The 21,430-nt window shown below is 50.8% G+C and overlaps 2 protein-coding genes across 2 annotated transcripts; both read right to left on the minus strand.

Annotated features, from left to right (window-relative positions):
* Positions 1-4,937: 4,937 nt before the first annotated feature.
* Positions 4,938-6,884, minus strand: BROUX77_003529 (uncharacterized protein; the record flags this gene model as incomplete). Its single annotated transcript, XM_073748191.1, has 2 exons — positions 4,938-5,284; positions 5,354-6,884. 2 exons carry the CDS (start codon positions 6,882-6,884, stop codon positions 4,938-4,940), a joined length of 1,878 nt encoding a protein of 625 aa, XP_073605954.1.
* Positions 6,885-14,866: 7,982 nt separating this feature from the next.
* On the minus strand, positions 14,867-17,268 carry BROUX77_003530 (uncharacterized protein; the record flags this gene model as incomplete). Its single annotated transcript, XM_073748192.1, has 3 exons — positions 14,867-16,484; positions 16,551-17,027; positions 17,093-17,268. The coding sequence occupies 3 exons, from the start codon at positions 17,266-17,268 to the stop codon at positions 14,867-14,869; spliced, it is 2,271 nt and encodes a 756-aa protein (XP_073605955.1).
* Between the last annotated feature and the right edge of the window lie 4,162 nt (positions 17,269-21,430).

Genomic DNA, 21,430 nt, shown 5'->3' on the forward strand with positions numbered 1-21,430 from the left:
CGGCTCATGTGTTGCCGTGAAGACATTTGCAAGAACGTAGTGATAATGGGCTCGTTCTTTGTTTAGATATTGGCTTGAGTCTGTTGTGTTGAGGAGGGTTGCAATCCAGGAGTACAGAGATGGTGAATAGAGGAGACCCACTAAATTTGTACGACAATGGAGAGTCACGTGTCACAAATTGGTCATCTACAATTACCCATTGTCTTCTTGGGGACTTCGAAAGCCAGACAATTGTCATGGCAATAAACGCTTCTATCGGTTTAGCTGTTTGATGATGGTATTCACTTGATTACTTTAGATGACTCAATAGGGATGTGATAGCAGACTGTATCCTTAATTTTGGGGGCTTTTGCTGCAGCGCAACATGCCAACTTTGGAACAAGATGAAAGGTTATCTGTAACTAGTATAATTGAAACTCTGGGGCTCCATGGTATAGAAACAATGTGGCTTCAAGACGTGCCTCAGAATGTTGAGTTTTGAGTATAAAAGACAACTACTAACACGTTTCTTCGGCGACGGCCACTAGTCTGTAGCAGTTTACATGGACGGACGGCCAATCTTGAATACTTGGCTAGATATTCCCAAGATTGTGGATCCTGGGATAAAATAATCATTATTCGTGTTCTTTAACGTGTGCTTGGTGAAAGCTAGCAGCAATACAACGCCACACTTTGAACAGAAGCAACTGGATGGTATCATCGTCCAGAAGAGTTCTCTTTCAGTTACTTTTATTCATGTCACCAATAATAAGATGACTAGGTAGTCTTTAGAAGCCTGGCAGCGGTAGAGCCAACTGGGGGGGTCCTCCGCCCCAGACCGCCTCGGTGACTACAGTCTTCCAGCTCGAAAACAGATTGTATGCGTAGGCTCAACACTCTTACAGAATAACTTATGGGCAGTGAATCATTTGTTTGTTTGTTTTAATCTATACTCACTGTTATCTCGCAGCAGTATCACGGCCTGTTCCATAAAGGAGTATCTGGAAGATGTCGCCTTCTGAACCAGTTCCCGGGCGGTCAGTGATTGCAAGTCCGCGCAGATTTCAAGTGTCTCCCGTGACTTTTGAGGGTCCGGCGTAGAAGCCAGGAGGACTCTCCGTTCAGCGCGACCCGAAGGCACACCTACCTTCCCAGGGTTGATTACCTAGTCTTGGTGGACAGTGGCGAATCTCGTAGAAACTATTCCAAGAGGCAACGGCCTCCAGACACGGAATGTTAGCTCCGTTTCATTTCATTTCATTTCATCTATTTTACATCAATTGGAGTGTTTGTCAAACACTCGTAAGATGACCAGGCAAGTCCTGGCAACCTGGCAGCAGCATAACCGGCTGCCGGGATCCTCCGACTCAGACTCCTTTGGTGACCGTAGTCTTCCAGCTCTGAAGAAACTGTAGACGTCGACTTGGGATTTCCCTTTGGTGATGAGCACCTTCTGGCGCAGGATACATCAGGGGGGATATATGAAGACTGTGATAATGAAAAAAGAAAAAAAAAAGGAATTAGAAAACAAAACAAGAAAAAGAAGCAAGTAGTTAATACACGAAAGAAAACACCCAAAGACAAAACAGAAATACAAAATCACACCACGCCAAACGCCATCGCAGCTGGTCATTCCTCTCTCACCCTCTTCAACTTCTTGAGGAGCTGCTTGCATCCTTTGACTATAGGGAGAAGCTTTTTAACGAGTCTCTCCGTCAGCCGTAGCCTCTGTGGGATCGAGTCACACGTCCACGGGTGCCATAGGGTCTTCTCCTGTCCACATCTCGGACAATCGTGAGCGGCCCCGGTGTGCTCGAACCTCTGGTGGTACGTGGCAAAGTCGCCGTGTCTAGAAATTGCTGCCATCAATGTGCCAATATCGAGTCGGTCGTGTTCCCTGTAGTCCTTGAACTTCCAGGGTTCGACGGGCTCTGGCTTGTCTATATGGGAAGGCCCGTTCTGTGCCCCCCACCACGCCTTGAACTCTGTCGCGGCTTGCTTCCGGCACCACCGTTTTGCCTTGGAGAGCGACATCTCGAGTCCGCCAATTTCAGTCCCAGCAACCCCTCTGGCTAACCGGTCGGCTCTTTCATTACTGATGATGTTCTTGTGGCCCGGTACCCATATGACTCTTGCCTTTGGCGCAAAGAGCCTGCTCTGTCTCAGCTTCCAGCTTGCCAGGAGTCGTCTCGTCTCGTCGATGGCTGTTCGGGATGTCCCCAGGTCGCCCTCTTCTGAGTTCAGACAGTTCACAATGCCCCTGTTGTCAAGACACAGGTAGAGGTCGCCGGTCGTCTCTTGCGGTAGCTCGTGGGCCGCTTGCACGGCGTGTAAGGCTGCGATTGCCTCAGCGTCAGCCACTTCTTGCCAGCTGCCCAGTGGTTTACTACCTTCGGCGCAGGTTGTATTGCCTACAACAAGGATCCACCTGGCCCCTGCGCCGCCGTCTTTGACTTTCGCCCCGTCTGAGTAGGCCCACACCGTATCAGGCCACGCCATGCGCCGGTCCTCTAGGTGTCTGGCTACCTCCTCATCTTTGTCGCCCTTTGCCTCGATGGGGTCGTCTGGTCTCCTTTGCAGGCCTCACCTCGCCAGGGCTGGGCATCGTCTTGGGCAGGAGCCTAGAAAGAGTCTGAATTATGTTGCCAGTGTCCCAATTCTTACACAGGTGGGCATCGTCGAGGTTGTGCAGCCGGGTTGCCTCTCCTCTAGCGTTGCTATCGAGGAGGATCTCTGCTGGCAGAATCATCGCTGCGCGGTGTAACAGTCCGATTGGCGTCGTTCTGTACATTGGCAAGGCTGCTCGGATTGCTTTCCTGAGGGTTATATCAAATAGCCTGGCCGTAATGTTAGCTCCGGCGTTGTTGTTCTTGTTGTTTATTTTTACGCCGTGTGCCAGGGTTTACTGGTCGAATGGGCGTCACAGGCGGCTATTCCACCTGTGAGAAGAGTATAACTATGAAAAGAGCAGGTCTACACCTGAACGAAGAGAACAAACAGCTGGAACACGGAGGCTCGCAGCCTCTAGAGCGACCCTAACGTCACCCCAAAGGTCCCAGTAAAACAAATAATGAAACACAAAAAACTAGACAGAGGAAAAAAAAGTAGAAAATGGCTCGGTCTTTCTGCCGGCCCATGCTTGGTTGATGAGGCGTTGCCGCCCGGGGCCCCTCTGTGCCAGTTTGTCGACTCTCTCGGCCAACGTCTTTGCCCCTCGTGCCGTCTTTAATAGACGCTCTACCCATGACCTGCTGTATCTTTTCTGTAGGCCTTTGCATGTCCAAACGTGTGGGCCGTCTTTCTCGGCCCCGCATCTCTCGCACCCCAACGGTGTGTCGTGCTCGAAGCGGACGTGGTACTTGTCTAAGTCTCCGTGCCCCGACCTAGCCGCGAGGACTCTGCCGACGCTGACTCGGTTGTGCTTTCCGGCCGTAGCCTTCCATGCCATCGGTGCTTCCAGATTTCGCCCGGTGCTTTTCCACCATCGATCTGTCGCTGCTTGGAACTCCCGCTTGCGCCATCGTTTCAGTGCAGCCAAAGTCCACAATGGGTTGGGCTGGGCTGTTTCCTCTGTAGTGGCCTCTTTCGCCAGCTGGTCCGCTCGCTCGTTTCCCGGGATGCTTCTGTGGCCCGGAACCCACCTAACTTCCCAGCTTCGGCCTGGGTGTCCGTCTTTCCACTTGCGCATAAGGTCCCTTGTTTCGTCTATAGCTTCCTGCGAGGTGCCCCAAACTGGGAGCCTGGCGTTCAGCCTATCCACCACGCTGCGGTTATCTAGGCAGATGACGATTTTGATGTTCGCTGTGTTTGCAGTGGCATTGACTGCTTCGGCTGCAGCGTGTCTCGCCGCGATCGCCTCCGCATCCGCAACCTCTGCCCCGACCCCCAGATGCAGTTTGCCTGTGGCCAGTTCTTGCCCTTGCTTGATCAAAGCCCATCCTGAGCCGGCGTAACCTTTGGAGTCCTTGGACCCATCTGAGTACGCCCACGCCATAATAGTTTAGTGGTTAGAATACGTCGTCGTGGTTCATCGAATGTTAGCTCCAGCGACCCCAATAAAGCGATATAAACCCCAATACTGCCATACGTACTCAACAAAAAACATCCCGCCCGGTTAGCTCAATCGGTAGAGCGTGAGACTCTTAATCTCAAGGTTGCGGGTTCGACCCCCGCATTGGGCTCAAATCCCAGTGCTCCAGCACAGCTGGATCCTTCCGAACCTCATCGGGTGTTTTTCATTTTTGTCGTCGTCGCGGTTCCGAGGGCTCCTCTTTTTTTCTGGGGGTGGCTTAAAAAGCGGGTCTATGGGGTCAGAGAGTAGACAGGTAAAATAAAGACATTCAAATCAAATCAAATATTGGGGTCAGACTTTTGCGCCTGGCGCTTCGGCGTTGGCCGTATAACAAGTAATATTTCGTCTCTTATTGGGTTTTGTCGCATGCCGAGATTCGCTCCCGATTACATGGGCTAATAAAGAAGTTCCATTCAAGTCTGTTATTAAGCCTTCTCCAAATCAATACTGAAAAAAAAAATTAGAGAAGAAAAATCGGTGTGACAAGAAGCCCCCCCCCCCCCCCGCCCCGGCGTAGACATGTTCAAAGGGCACCATCGTGATGTGGAGGAAAAAAAAAAGGCTCATGTTATGTATGCTTTTAGCTTGCGTATTCTTGTCGCGTCCAATAATGTTTGGCCCGCTTTACTCATCAAGCGGGATAATAACTCTTTAGTTGTTATTGTTTCGTCTGCATTGGGTCACTACACAAATCACCGTGGAAGACCGAGTTGTGATAATAATTGTAGTTTTGTATGTAGTGATACATATAATAGTATACAGGACAAAGATTAGAAGAAAAAAGCAAAACAAGTGCAATAAAACCAAACCACCAAGCAGCATAAAATCAAAAAATAGGGTATTGTAACATCAAAGTATCATGACAAAGCAAATCAAGTCCTTAAGTCTAAGGCTCGACCTGGGTGACAGTGGCCTCGAGGGACCAGATGTCGCCAGACAGGAAAGCGCTGCCGGCGTCGTTACGCTCGTGCAGGAGCTCGACGGCCTCGACGGCACCGGAGATGGGGTAGACTCTGGTGGTCAGGGCAGTTCTGTTGTTGGCGAAGATCTCAAGGGAGGAGCGGTCAAAGTACATCTGCAGGTCCAGAGTCTCCCAGGTCTTGTCGGCGAACTGGAAGAGAGTGTGGGGAGCAATCTCGTCGACGGTGCGGATGTCGGCCCAGTGGGTCGAGTTAGAGCGGTCGACGGTGATCTGCTCGTCGGCGGCGGAGAAGAAGATGGTAGTAGATTCATCTGTAACTATGTTAGTAAAGTGTTTTGGACAGTGTTTTCTTTTTGCTGGGTGTGGGGGGTATTGCTTACCGTTGCCGTGGTGGAGACGGATACCGAGGGGCTTGCTGGTAGGCTCGACGCGGGCAGAAACCTGGAGCTCCATGGCCTCGAAGCGGGAGCACAGAGTGGTCTTGGTGCGGAGGCCAGTCTTCTTCTTGTTGGTGTGGACAGCGATGTGTCTGCGGCGGAGACCGCTGAGACGGGGCTCGGGAACACCAGCCAGACCAGAAACCTTGGAAGAAGAGCCGTCAGAGCCGGTAGTGATTTCAATGGAGCCAATGTCAGACAGAGACGAAGACAGGGCACCAATGACGTTGTCGGCAGACCACAGCTGGAAGGTGCGGGGCAGAGACAGGATGCCGGCGAAGAACTGGGTGGTCAGGTAGCGCTCGGGCAGATCCTCCTCAAAGACCCAGCCCCAGTAGATGTGGCTCTTGGTGATGGGGTCAAAGAAGGAGTTGGCGGCGTAGAGCATGCCGTAGTCCAGCTGGCCACCGTTCTCGTAGGCCATGCGGACCGAGTCATCCTTCTTGGAAATACCACCACGCATCCAGGTCTGGCCCTTGTCAGTGCGGAGAACACCCTGCTCATCGAGGTTGTCGATGCTGTCGACCTTGCCCTCAACACCGCAGACCAGGAAGTCGCGGCGGAGAGACTTGTCAGCGCTGGTCAGGTCAAGAAAGTTGCACACCTCCCAGTTGGAGCCGAAGCTGCCAGTCCACTTGGAGTCGGGGTCGAACTTCATGCTCATGTCGACCAGGGGGCCAACGTAGCGCCACTTATCGAGGGAGTCGGCGTTGATTTCGTACAGCCAGGTGGTGGGAGTGACGCCACGAACACCGCCGGAAATGATTCCGTACATGTACTTGCCGGTCTCGCCGTTATGAAGCAGCTTCTCAACAGCTTCCCACTTGCCGATGTAGGGATCACGCCAGCTGAGAAGGTCGACGTCCTCGGGGCCAGCCTCAATGATGATGTTGCCCTCGTAGCGCTGCCAGGTGACACCCGAGTCCTCGGAGAAGGCCAGGGCCAGAGACTCGGCGCCACGGTTGTAGTTAAGTCTCCAGGAAATAGGCTGGATGTCAACGGCGGTGTAGGCGGCAGTCAGAGTGCCGTTGGTGACACCGTTCATGTTCATGTCCAGAACGGCACCGGTGAAGACACCGAGATGGTCGTAGGAAGCCTCGGGCTTGATGCTGGGCTTCTTGTAGACCTCCCAGTTGACCATGTCCTTGGAGGTGGCGGCACCCCAGCTGACATCGTAGGTCCACTCAATGTCCTCGGGAACCCACTGGAAGCCAACGTGGTAGGTCTCCTTGTGAGAGTCGTAGACTGGGCCGCAAGGGTCGTTGACCCAGCCCTTGTAAGGCATGACGTGGACCTTGGGGCGGAACTTAAGGCAGTCCTTGGTCAGAGTACCGTTGGACTGCGCCAGCTTAAGGCATTTGTCGTCATTGTAGACCTCCTGGATGCGCTGAGGCTGGACAGCAAAGGAAGCCACGGGGACGGCCGCAAGAGCAGCCAGAGACAGAATCTTGGCAACTGAAGTTTGAGACGTCATCTTGATGGTGTGAAATTATAGAGGCGAGAAGAGATGGGCGCGTGAGATAGGAGAAATAGAGAGTAAGCGAAGAGAGGAGGAGGGTAGTAATTATTAAGATCGCACACAAAAGAGAAGACGTAAAAAAGTAGACAGGAGAAGTGAAGAAGAACCTGGAAGTGAAGACCAAAGCAACCGAGAGTGCGAGGGATGGAGAGGAAAGGCAAAAGGGAAGTTGACGATAGTGCGACGACCACGACATACTTATACTACAGAGGCTCGTCTGCGTCATATGACTGGTCTTCATCCTCCCCGGATTCTAGACTATACAGATTACCATGCCACACTGGCCCCAGCCTGTCATAGGCGACTAAAAAAGAGGCATTCCCATAATGGCAGTCCGAGCCCACTCCCCCAGGACCAACAGCCCTCAATTGAACATTAACATTGAGCCCATCGGTAGCAATATCTCACATAACCACAACCACAACTCAACATGTCAACCCATTAACAAAACCAGAGCTGACCGAAATGGTAACTACTTGCCTGCCAAGTCTCGCCAAGGAAGGTCGTTCTAACCCCACTTGTTGTCTCCCCGACGCCGAGTATAGCGACCGCCGAAACAAGAAGTTACGTTAATAATTCATCCCCACCATGGCACCAAGACTGCCGAATCCATTAATTATTCTGGGGTATGATCGCCTTTGCCGTGTATGTGGACTTGTGGACTTTTGGCCAGGGTGTGGCTGTTGATAAAATGGCTTGTTTTTTTGTCTTGAAAAAAAAAAAAAAAAAAAGTCCTGTTTATGGCCTCTTGACGGGATTGTCCATTACGCAAACTACCTGCAGAGAACAATCTATAGCTGGCCAATGCTTGTTCTAGACTGTGGGTAGTATTGGGTTGTGCATCTTGGCAAAACGGTGAAGTTGAATGTGTTTGTTAGTGGCCATATTCGAGCTGGAGACTTGACCGTGTTCTTGGATGTACAGCACGTGTAGTCATGTATGGAGTATGTGCAAAGAGGCGAGCAAAGCCTCAGGGCCTTAGTGCCTCAGGGCTTCCTTGCTTGCATGCATGCGGCCTGGGGCTGACTTGCTGGCTTGTAGATTCTTGGCGGCTCTGCAAGTCACACGACAGGTTGACGTCCCACGGGAGAAACAACATATCCCAGTCGGCCAGCCAGTCACGACCAAAGCAAGCTCATCTCGCTCTCCCACCGTCTTCTCTCTTCCTCCACTGCGACTTTGCATAGTTGCAACTGAGGATGAACAAGCGGCGCACGGCTCCGTCAAATTCGCTCACCATTTGCTAGACGTCCGGAGCAGCCCACAAAATATGACGAAAAAGACTGTGAATCTCAAGGGGTCGGTGCCAGGCTGGGGAAGACAAGGGCTGCGCGCTAGGTGCAGATGGTGGTACTCGCCGGCATAGCACCGGGGAAGGAGAGACTGGGGTGCAAGCAGGCAGGCAGGCAGGCAAGAATGACGAAGGGGCGTGGGAAAGAGAAGAAGAAGAGAAAACGGCGGAGATGGAGGCGAGGGTGCAGGAAAATAGAGTTAACCAGGAGCCAGCACAGCCAGAAACATGTGTGTGCCCTACGCAAATATCTCGCCATCATCATGCTCTCGTGCTTGCCGGCACAGCAGCTCCATGTGCCACTTTACGTGCGCGTATCCAGACATGCACGTGGAGATGCTTGCCAGTGCTATGCAAGTATATGTGCGTGTGGTAGGGCGCGGCTTCTCCATGATCATATGGAGCACGCTATTAACTGATCGCCCTATTTTGTTTTTTTGTGGCATCGATCTTTCCTCGCTCACGACAATAGACGGGAGTGCACTTGGCAGCTAGCCCCCTTCACTCGCTGCTTCCCGAGTCTCTTTCTGGCTTCTGCTTGCGGGGCCTGGGATCCCTTTGAGGGGCCCCAGCTTCTGTCTCGTGACCCCCCTACGCCTTTGGCGTTAGCGTTGGCTCTCGTCCTGCTGGCAGTCTTCCCCCGTCACGTCCCCGGCTTCCCCAGAAAGCAAGGACGTACATACAGGACAGGTCCAACCCTTTTGGATGAGTTAAATTATGAGTATTGGAGAGCCCACCATAATCGGCCCTTCTCTCCATATTATAATCATGTCTGCGCATTTAGCCTAGCAGGCCTTAACTGACACCTGGGTCTTGGCCCACGAGCGAGCTGGGCTGGCTGGGCAGCGGGATTTGTGGAAAACTTTTTCCTTTGTTGTGAGTGTGTGTGTGGTGTTCTGGAGACAGATGGTTGGCGGGATCTTGTTTGGTACGGTGTTTTGTGGGGAGACACGCAGTAGTGATGCAAAGGCGAGAGGCCCAGGGCCTCATCCAGCTTGGCCTGGAGCCGGTGGATTTTGAAGGGGAATGGGGAATGGGGAACGGGATGGTCTTTTTGGCTCGGTTGGAAACGTTGCCTTGGAGTCGGTCTGCTATGTGTTGAGGAAGTGGGTTATATTGATGTGTGCAGCTGGGTGGGTGGATGGGTTGGTTGAACATGGAGTCTAGAGGGATGTGTAGAAAAAAAAGAAAAAAGGGAAAAAGAAATATGCAAAGAGACAACGTGCAAGTTTCAAGATCAATGCCATTGTTGTCAACTTGTGGCTACATGTTCATGATGTGACAGACAAGATCTGGGCAAGACAGGCACCTCACTAACCAACGACGCATCAATCACATCTATGATGCATGTAATACAGGACAAGATCACCTTGCTTCTCCAACCACAGAGCCCCCGCCCTCCCCCTCTCTTCTCTCCTCACTCTCACCCTCGTTATGGCCGTATCCCCATATTTCATAGCCGGGGAGCCCTCCAAGTTGTCAGACAGATCAGGGCCAAAGTCTAAAAAATGAGAGAAGATGTCTCATCTTTTTGCAAGGCGTTGCCGATCCAGTCGAGCCCACTCCACGTCCTGTTGTCTCTCTTTTGCATCCTCCATGCACCCATCTCCGTCTTTTGCCATCTTCCCCGCGACTCTGGTAGCGTCGAACGGGACTCCCTAGTTTCGTGAAGTGCACAAGTCTATAGAGCCCGCCCTGGTACGCGTATCGTAGCTACACCAACTCATCAATCTACCTACCAAGTCCCAAGCCAATGGCTCAGCCAAACTAGCGCAAAGCTCCCTCCCAGCTCCCTCTCAGCATCCTCTCGAGCATGGCGGTCTACCCGGCGGGCCGGCTCTGCCTGGAGTTTGGCCCGTTCCGGTCGCGATCCTCGGCCGTGTTGGGCTTTGGCGCTAGAAGCACCAATCGCGCGGAAATCTACGACAGAGCTGCTCTCGCATTGCGGAGGAGGCACTTTTTGTTCTTGATTTCCGTTGACTCACGAAGCAATGCCGGAGCAAGCGGAGGCGGACTTGGAAACGCGATATATGATCCAAAAAAAAGCATTTACCCCGTCTCTTCCACATGTCAACTATCACGTTACGCGTGCCAAGATCTCAATTGTCGGCCCATCAACGCCTAACCTACACGCAAGTCTCCAATGGCGAACAATACATCCAGCTATCGGTAACTGTGAGTAGTTAGTTGTTGAACCTGCGAACGTGTATGTACATACATTCTTTCAACCAACTACTCCAACACCAAATAAACAAAAGAAAACATACATTTTTCCCACTTGCGAAATATATTAATTTAACATCCCATCTGACTGGCGTCTGCGATGTCACCCTATGACTACCCCACAAAAGGCCCTCGTCAGGGGGGCGTGTTTCCAAGCCGAGTCACCCCGGCCCTTCACCTTGACTTTGACGACGATGACAGCAGCAAATATCAACCTGTGCTAAGCTTAGCCGTTAAGGCAGGGATCCGGCATTAAGCTATATATAGCGCCCGGGCCATTCTCGGGCAGATGCTTTCGATCAAATGATTAAGGTTTTTAGTTTTTTGCAGTCTGCCCATGCTGCCTCGGTTTCCTCCAGCGTTGTTTTTTTGCGTGACCGACCACGACAGTGCGCTCAGCGCGTCTCCAACTCATCATTAGCCTGTTTGTTGTTTGCCTCCCCCGTCTCCCCCCTTCTCTCCCCTTTCTCTCCCCTCCCATTGTCTGTCAACTTTGCGAACTTGCTCGGGCTTTGATGGCTCTGCTTGGCTGGTTACAACATGTTGCCGCCTGGAATCATGTGTAACTAGCTAGTTGGTTATACGAAAACAAAAATGGCAGGAGCGCGAAATCGCGCTCCCTTCTCCCAATAAAAGCGCGCCACCATTAGAGGCAATTACGCCTTGCGCCTAACATTCCCGAATGTGGCAACAACTCAGAGTTGAAACCGTGACACTTTCGCGAAATCCGGGGGTTACAATGTCAAAAAAGCAACCCTAGTCTAAATTTAAGCACAAAACGGACCAGATGGCACTCCGAATCTTCCATGCCAACTTTAGCCTGCCGCCAAAAAAGGAGCCTCTTAGGCCTTGGCTTTTGGCTTGGACGTTGATCGCCACGAGAAATACAGGTACACAAATATAGACTGTGGATTTTTCTGCCCGATATTTGCTCGTCCCATTTTCCTTCCAGACTGTAAATAAAGACACAGCCAACGTACGAAACGAATCAGGTGTTTTTCTGGAAAGCCGCCGTCGCCGTCGCCATTGCAAAAAAAAAAAAAGCCAGAAGAACAACAAAAATTGACAATAGACGCATTGACACTTTGGGTTCACCTGCAAGCCATTAAGCGCACAGCCAGACCAAACCAGCGCTTTGAAACCGAGTTGTTCTAGAAAACCCTTCTGTGGATTCCTTAGTATCGCGGTTATACATCCTGGGGGCTCGCCCACCTGGTGGTGGCCCTTTCAAAAGAGCTTACATATATATCCAGCACGATAAAAACTAGGTATGTGAGGTCCGAGGAAAGAACACTTGCAAAAAATGGGCAGAATTCTTACTGATACATCGTTTGATAATGGCATAGTTAGTTAGTCACTGCAAGGGTTGTTGATTCGGGTGCTGGGAATCAGGCACAAGTGGCTTCGGCACCAACCATGTGGTGGAGCCGCATAAAATCAGGTGACACTTGGTAGTTCTGTCGTCTCTTTTTTCTTCTTCTTTTCTTTATTCGTCTCGTGGCGAGATATCGGTTTATGCCAATCGCCATGGGCCATGGAACAAAGACAGGAACAAAAGAAAAGCAAGGCACGGATTTGTACTGTTCGTCTAGTTCATGCAATAAATGAATGCCATGTGATCTACACGAGTTGGAATCACTTCTTAACCGGTCTTCTTGCGAGGGATTCTCGGGTTACAGCAGCCGGTATATATGTAACCATATCCAAAAAAAAAAAAAAATAGACGCAAAACAAAGGCAGCCACAAAACACGCTGGAACTCGAGCCCGTTTCCGGCAAAAAAAAGAGGCAAGTGCCGGCCGGCCAGCCAGCTACCCACAACGTTCGCCAAAACAGCAAAAAGTCACATTGAGGTAATTACTTAGTCCCACTGGGGATCGAACCCAGGACCTGTCCCGGATCTTCACGACTGAGGTTGATGTGAAGGGACCGTCATACCACTAGACCATAGGACTTGTTCTTGTCTTGAATTTGGCATGTCTGAGACTATGAAGTCGAAGCTGACGATGAATTTCCTATTTGGGAACACAGACAGATGTCAAGGATTCATGACACATTTTCACACCACCCACCCTCTGCTGCCACATGTGGCGTCAAACAATGGAGACAAAAAAGAACAAGGGCATGAGGTTAATCTTAAAATCTTTTGAATTTTCTGACTAAACAAAAAAGACGAAGAAAGAAAACGAAAACATAATCCCTGAAATGTTTGGGCATTCCTTGCCCCACAACTATGATCTTGTGACGGCTGTTTTTTTTTTTTTTCTGGGTGGACTTAAAAAGAAAGAGAGGATGATCACCGCCTCTTTGTGATATTACCACGAAACCCATAAAAAGCAAGGCAAACTTTCGACGTCCGACGGTGCCGCATGATAAACGTGAATACGAATGAAATGATGGAATTTCCAAGGCACCAGGCACAATCTCTCCATTACAAGTTTTTTTTCCCAGGGTTTCGTATTGCATAGTTATTGCTTCAGTCAGCATTTATATGTATCGTGATTGATAGACTGAGAGCATGAAATCCACCAAACATCACAGTCATACTGGTATCTATGTTTTATTTGATTTTTGAGCACATGAATCCTGTGCTTTTTGCATCGGTGTTGGAATCTCAATTCGCTTGTCTTTGCCACACCTACACCAGACTCAGACATGTGGTCATCCCCCTTCTTTACTCACCGAAGAGGCTCATGGGTCCCATGATCTCGGCGGCGGTGCTTTCGACAATAAATGGCGCGATGGCAGATAAAATAGCTAGCCAGAGGGGACAGACCATCCGCGGGTTCCCTCGAGCCGCTCTATGCGTGCAGAAGGGTAACACATCACCAGTAGAGGACAGAGGCACCCGGGGATCACCGATCGAGAGGCGCGAGAAGAGGCCAGGCGAGAGGGACTCATGACATCAAAGGGAATGAATGGCGTGTTAGATCATAAGTTGTACCAACATCCTCAGAAACAATGCGCCTTGTCATGTGGCGAGCAGGCAAAAGTGTGGGCGAGATCAGGATGCTCAACATGCCACTCCCCAAAGCAACAAGATAATGCAGAAACAGGTCGACACCCGAGAAAAAACAAGCACATGGCGAAGAGCACAGAAGAGTCTGTCACTTATCAAAAGACCATGGGCACTTGAGCCCATCAACTTCGGGACTTGTGACCAGAGAGCGCATTACACTCTGCACCGGAGAACTTGTAACTACCTGCAACACATCTGGTCATGGTCATTGTATGACACCGTCGGCCACGAGGACGCGGATACCGCGTCATCGGAGTGAGAGCCTAGGCGTGAGAGTGCGGATAGTCTTGGGACAAGAAGGACAACAACCACTAGGAAGTCTGACGACTGAGGGCCCTCGGCGATTGGGTATGAAAACCACTAAACTACCTGGCAATCATACAAACGTGAAAGTGGACTCGGAAGAATGATACAGTAGCTTAAGGTTAACAACAAGACTTGAGGTAGCACGAGGACAATACCGACCGGCTAGTTAGACAGATACAGCTACGAAGTACCAACGGCGTCATCAAGTCGACACGGTTGCACAGTGGAGAAAAGGTCAACAACAAGGAAACTCGTGGGAAAAAGTATAAATGATATAACCATGAACCTCCCAAACAAAACAATTAAATAAACGAATCAAAATGATAGTAGAGAAGAAAGAAGAAGAGGAAAGATAGAAGAAATCGAAAACAACAGGCCCCAGGTCGAGAATAGAGCTGTAGCATGATGAGTTGTATTTTCCCCTGTGCTCAAGATCTAATAGCAGCGATAGGTGACAAAAAGGAGAAGGGCGACAAAAGAAGAAAACTAAACGAAGAGAACAAAGACTAGGTCGTATAGAAATGTAAAAGAAAAAAATCAGATATAGGAAACGAAATGCCGGCGATATTATCGAGAAGGAAAAGTAACGAAGTATGGTGCGACCATGAAGCAAAAGGAGATTATTGGTGCCGTAGTTTAGCATTTTTTTTTAGTTGGTCCGGGATAGGCGTTCAATCACTGCAGAGAAAAAGCATCCATGTGGTCAGTCGAACGTCGCCAAACAAGGAGTCAAGTATGAGAGGATGTGTGTGACCAGGGCCGGCGAGAAGTTGACGAGGAGCAGAGCAGACGATAGTGACGGAGCAAACGGACATTTTATGGTAGATGGCCAACCCGAGTTGAAATATGAAAGAAAGAAGATAGAAAGCCTGGCATAAACACCAGAGAAAAAGAAGAGAAAATGACGAAAATGAACGGAGAAAATCGTGATACTCGGGGCCATCGTGAACCGACGTAATGCATAGCGTTCGTACAGCATCGGTTCTTGAAAATCCATTTTACCCTGTCAAGGTGGCGTTGTACTAGTGGATGCAGTTTAGAAAGCATCCAGCCAAAGCGAGCCATTCAGCCTTCAAGGCCCTGAGTGCTTGCGCCAAAACTAATGTGCAAAGGCTCGCGGCCCGAGACTGCTTTGACTGCTGTTGGCTGAAGCTCCTGACTCACCGCTGAGCCCACTAGCACTGGGACTGCCAGTCACACTTCGCGCGGCCAAGGACTGTTGGTTAGGTTTAAGGGTAGGATAGGGGGAAGAGGAAATGTTAGAATTGGAAGAGCTCACCCCAACCTGCTGCTCAACTTGCTGAGGTCCCATTCCATTGGGAGGTACAGGAGGGTAGCGTGATGCAGGAGCCTGCATCATGCCGTTTGGCGGAGATGGACGTCTACCCATCTGAGGCCCAGCGGCATAACCGTTGGGCGGTGATGGCCGACCCATGGGCATTCCTCTTACGGAAGCAGCGTAGGCAGTACCGGGAGAGTTGCTTGTTCTTCTGCCATTGAGCTGGTATTCCGGCATGTGAGATGCGGTAAGAGAGTTGGCTCGAGACGAAGCGGCGATGGTGCCGCGGTCAACGTTACCGTAACGGTTGGATGAGTAGGCCATGAGGGGATCATCCATAATGTTGTCGCCAAGAACTGGGATGGAAGCGTACTGGGTAGCACTCGTCCGTCCCCGGTTGAAGCGGAACCGGCTAGTACGAGTTTGATTGACTGCCATGTCTGATTCGGGGTTGCGACGGATGGATGTTTGGGAGGCCAAAGTCTTGCGGGTGCGTCGAGAGGTCAGAGACATCATGTCGACAGTGTCAGGGTCAACCATGGGTTGGGGAGGAAGAGAAGTGGGGTCTACGTAGTCATCTTCGTCGTCGTCGTCATCGACAATGTGGTTGCTATTGCGAAGCGGGTTACCAGTGCGTCTTCCGTTAGGAGGGGCTCCGGCACTCCTGCGCATGCGCATTTCTTGTTCCCTGATCGCAAGCTCTCGTTGGCGAAGTTGTAGTTCACGTTCACGAATGTCAAGGCCTTCGGCACCTCCAACGGCACTAGTATCCATGCCTTCTTCGTATAGTGCAAGGTGGGCAAACTCATCCAGGTCGCCATCCATTGATCCACGGCGAGATTGGGCGCGAGATGAGGGGCCCATGGGGCCACGCAAGCCGTTCGGAGGACGACGGCCACCAGGAAGCATTGAAGGGGGAGGTCCCATTGACTGAATGCCGGGTGCATTTCTTGGACGACCCTGCGGACGCATGCCATTGCCGTTGGGCATTATTCCCCGATTTCCAGCAGAGGACATTCGAGCCTGGGCATTCATCCCGTTCGGCCCGGTAGGGTTCACACCATTGATAGACACCTTGGGCGGACCTTGACGGTTTACCGTGTTGAGATTGTGCATTATGGCGTAGATGGTCGAGATTCGGGGTACCGGTACGCCGGCTTCTATGGCAAGTTTTATCGGCGATCCAAGTAAGGTCTCCACCTCCATAGGGCGGTGCGCGATAAAGTCTTGCCACATTATCGACTCAGAAGATGCCGACGTCATGTCATTGATTACAGTTTGTTTGAAGTCGGGAGTGAATGAACACCCATGAGCATTGGCGACTTGAATCATCTCGTCAAGTACACCATGGACAAGCTCCTTAACACCAACCTTTTCGAGGAGTTGGGCGTGATTCGAGCACTCAAAAATGACGCTGGCGGGGTGGAAGGCGGCGGAGCTGAGGTACAGGTATTGTTGGTTAGTGAGAGTGTATAGATGACGTAGTCAATGCCTTTGTGCTTACCCGATGACGCGCTCAAATTGGAACTGGCGGATGTTAGGGGCAACCTTGCAGTTGACCTGGCCGGTGCTCAGAGTCATGGCCAGTGCTTGGGCCATATCATCCTGAACCCCAGAGGGAATGGAGGAGTTCTTGTTTGCAGGGCCAACCCAAATATCGACACCGCTGCGATGGTCAAATTCACTCTGACCAAGTTGAACCAGATCTGCCAGTGACACGAGGGACAGTACAACATTTGTGGGAAAGCGTTCTTCCAACGCTGTCTCGACACCGAGGGTCGAAGTAGTGTTGACGATGATGCATGTGTGTTGAGGGGTGACGACAGCTTCAATGACGGAAGCCAGGTCATATACGTCGGGGAGTGCTTTCACACAAAGGATAACATAGTCGAAAGGCGCGCTCTTGTTCTTCGTTGCGGCTTCTTCGGGACTTCGTACCACTGTCCGGGGCTTGAATCTTTCGTTGTTAAACATTGATGATCTGGGTACCAGCTTCGTTAGTCGAGAATTCAGTTAAACAATCAACTCGGGCTCGATTAAACTCACTTGAACGAAATCCCGTACTGCGAAACATGTTCGAAGCCGGCTTTCCACACCAGTGTCACGTCAGTGGCATTTGTAGCTTGTAGTCTCCATGATAGAAAGGCTGAGACGGCATTTCCTCCCACTACACACACACGCATTAGCTCTCCAGAATCCTCAGTTTTGATAGCAGCGCCCATGATGTCGGCTGTGAATTGGCGGTTTTGCTATGCCTTTGGGATACGAGAAGAGTAGAAAACGAAGGACCAGCAAGGGAAAAGAAACAAAATGCCAGGCCGAGGAAAGAGGAGGATCGACTTCGTAAACAGATCTCAGGCGCTCCTGGTGTTGATTCGCTCGCGCAAGAGGTGTAAGGTCAAGAATGTGGAAACACGAGTGAGAATGACAAGAATATATCAGGAATCAAGGCAAGAAAAGAGTGGGTGAATGTGAAACGCTGCGTATAGATAACAGACCCAGCTGAAGTGTCCATCAATAGCAGGATAGGATGGGAAGGGTTTAGGGGGATGGGCCAAAAAAAAAGAAAGAAAGAAAGCAAGATGAGCAAGCAAACAACAAGGAACAGGAACTACCAGGACTGCTGGTCGTCTCCGGTACATCAAAGTGGGAGGGCCAAAGATACACACTAAGACAACGAACGGACGGGAATCACAGCGCGAGCGTAATCCTGACTTGGCTGAAAAGATACAATGTGCTTTGGCACATCAAACCGAGCACAATGGAGGTCGGCCAGGTAAGCCACTGTAAGGGGACAATGGCTTGAATTTCAGATAATAACAGGACTGTGCTCTGCACAAAACAGTAGGGAAATGAGTGAGCGACGCGGCGGGTTGTACAACTGCAAGGCACAAAAGACGAGGAAGGACGACAGGACTTCAGACTTTTTTTTCGAGTCCTCTGCCGTTGTTAGTCTTTCAGCTCTTGACAAATCTCCTGTCCTTCCGTCGCTCCCTCGGCCTCCTTGTTGTTTGTTTTGTTCTGGTGGCCTGTCTTTCTTTTTTTTCTTTTCGGCCTTCCAACTTAGTGTGTGATTCCACCCTTTGGGTGTGGGCTTCCTGGTCAGCTAAGCCCCCCTGCGCTAAAAACGCAACGTCTAACCAAAAAGGCTGCCAGGAAGCGCAGGACACAGGAGCAAGGGTACTGGATGTTTTGATATCGGCGGACACTGATATTGCTAAGGCTCGGTTGCTGGGCTTGTTGAGGGAGCCGGAGAGGCAGATAGAAGGGAGAGGAGGGAGCCTGGCGTACATGGGTTGGGTGCTAACGGTGTAATGAAGGATCAAGGATGAGGTGTGGTGCATATGCATGTACTGTTGTACTCAACGAGTAACATGCGGCTTTCTTGGCGATAATAGTGGCTTTCCTGGTGCCAAATGAGGGGAATGGGCAGTCAAACAAGAGGTGGCCTTGGCCCCTGGCATGTTTTTACGACAACTCGTCCCAAAAGCAAGCACAACGATTATAGAGCATGTGAGACTTACCTGCGAGAACTTGAAGACGTTTGGACGCCATTTTCTTTCAAGGCGACCCAGATAACGCAGGATTTCGAGGCGCGAGACAGTCAAAGTCTGTCGAAGTAACAGACTGCAAAAGGATATTCGCGATATTCTCAAAGGGCCTAGGCAGTTGGTGTATTACCAAGACAGAGCCCGTGATGACAATTTATGACGACTTGCCAAAAAATAAATGGCTGTCAAATCAACCTCACGACTTTTCCGATGGTAGTCTAGTCCAGGAACGGATCCTCGGCCGCCACTTTGGACGATTATGCGTGGGGCACGTTTCAAAAATCACGAATGATTTATGAGTAGAGCAGCGCTGAACAAATTATTAGAGTGCCGGAGTGCAGGAACGCCACGAGTTGGGTCGAGAGCGTGGGAAGCACAGGGAAGTCCGACGTGAAAGAAAGCGCGATGGAAGAATTAGACTGCAAGATGCTACGCGGCCAGCTTAGTCCCTATGTAGTGTTGATGTAGCGGAACTACGACAAACGTTGCGTATGTCTAGTTTCCCGCGAATGTGCGTGGTGTCGAAGAGCCGTCGGTCGTGTCGAAATAAGAGTGAGATCAAAGTAGTCGTTGGTGGATTACGATGCTGACCAGATCGGTGGGTGGGTGAGAGACTGCTGGTAAGGTGTGACGCGAACCGCTATAGATTCTTGAAGCGAGCAGGGCGAGGTGCCGTGATTAGAGCGGATATGCGGCTGGGTCGCTTCCGTTTCGGCACTTGGAGTGCTGTGCGTTCCAGGTTATTGGTGGGAAGATGGGCCCAGGACGTTGCTTTTTGTAAATGGAGTTCCCGGTCGGAATCAGGGTTTTGAGGCAGGCAACAAAGGATGAGTGAGTGACAACAAACTGCACAAAGAGTCTAGACGGTCTGCGATATGGTATGATGGATTGGCCTTGTCCTGTTGGCTCGTCTTTCGGTCAGTATTCTATGCAGGGGCCACGCAAGATTGAGGCTATGGGTTCCATGCCATGTATGTGTGTTAAGTGTCTAAGCATTAGAGAACAAGGGCACACAAATTAAGGCAGTAGTAGTACTACTACGTCCAGGTAGATTACTTGGGCCAAGCCACGGCAGGCCGGATGCCCTGGAAGACACGAGGAACAGCGGCCCTGTGTGGCCAATCCCAGCGGATGATATTCCCAAGGTGGGAAGAAATGAGGAAGCATTTGCCGTGGGAACAGCAGTTTGCTGGGTGGGAGTCAGGCAAACAATGCCACAGCCTTGTTCTGTGCGTCGGGCCACCATCAACGGGGTTGGGGGTAGGAGAATAGGGCCTACCTGGCTGGCTGCGGAACGGTGATGTAATCGCGCGTGGACGAGGGCGAATGCGAGATTGTATTGCCGTGATCAGTCGCGGGCGGCTGCTAGCATAAGTATACTTGTCCTTGAATCTAAGTATGTACGGGGGGCCGAGGTCAGGCTGCAGGCGGGTGCGACGTCGTGGAGGAGGCTTAGGGTCGGGAGTCAGAGAACCACGGGCAGGGGTGTGCCGCGGGTTGCTATCAGGAGATCGGGAGCCCAAGAAGCGGCGTCAAAGCAAGAAAGACGAGATGATGGAGATGAAAGAGAGGAGAAGGTAAAGAAAAGAACAGAGGAAAAAAATTAACGCTGGCTGCGTGGCCTTGAAGAAGCAACTGCGCAGAATGGGCCAGAATGCCAGTGCTCCGTGAATTTGAGGAGGAGCAGGCAAGGGCAAAAATAGCAACTGCCACACCTGTTATGCCGGCCTTCTTTTGCTCGTTTTTGCTGGTGTTGTCGCGCAGGTGAACAATGCAGATTCGACAAAACGGGGAAGGCGCTGACAAACAAACAACAGGCTAGACCCCGTGGACCCTAAGTTCGGCTGCCAGGCCGGGGTTGAATTCGACAACAGCAGTTGCTACAATTGGCTGTCCGCCTTTAACGTTCAGATCCGACGTCCTGATATCAAACTCCTTGGGCTGGGCCTTGCCAACCACTACACTCTGAAGTTCCGGTGAGGAATGCCACCATGGCGGCGCGGCCTGCTAGTCCAAGCTTTGCTCCAGGGAGGGCCAATAGTCTACGTCACACATAGCTACATGCTTTGTCGAAAAACTGGCGCTGTTGCGCAATTAACAATAACTAGCGATCCCGTTGAATGTGGATACGGTGGCGACGGCCTCAAGACGCTACGCTACGTCTCAGCACTTACAAGCTCTGCCCTCCGGTGCAGACAGTACTTTAGCCAACGGGGGCTCAGATGGTTGTCTCTCGGCCTGTATTTTGTGCATACATTCATCTGGTCCCTTGCAAAGGGAAACAATGCGGAATGGGTCAAGCAAAAAGACATAATGCCCCGGCGCAATAGTAAGGGGACATAACAAAAAGGCATTTGGCCTGGGCACCAACAAATAGCCTAAAGCTTTAGAACTCTTTCATCTCTCTCAAATCTGCCATGAGACTCTCAATGAGGGCCGCTGATGATCTAGAGTTGCTCCCTCTCAGGTCTTTTAACAACAATCCATTGCATAGGTGCAGTGCTACTAACCATCATATTGTTAACTATGACTGAGTACAAACATATTCATGTACAAAAACCAAGATTCAGCAAGCTAGTTAACTGCACGTTTTTGCAGTGTCATTGTTTGCAAGCTTCTGCCTTCCAGCATCCAACCATCCTCTGGAATCTAGGTGTTTATGGCATCTGGATGACAAATGAAGTACAAGACCAAAACAATTAATTTGTCTTGGAACAAGGTTGACAACTGTGGCCAAGGACTTTCAAGGGAAGAATGACCGCTGCCCAAGTCAGAAGCCATGTTGACTTAACAGCTTGACCAACCCAAGCAAACTATCTTTCTTCTTGACGCG

The sequence above is a fragment of the Berkeleyomyces rouxiae genome, assembly GCF_048999995.1.
Source record: "Berkeleyomyces rouxiae strain 22BRR77 chromosome Unknown BrBRR77_ptg000003l, whole genome shotgun sequence".
Lineage (NCBI taxonomy): Eukaryota > Fungi > Ascomycota > Sordariomycetes > Microascales > Ceratocystidaceae > Berkeleyomyces > Berkeleyomyces rouxiae.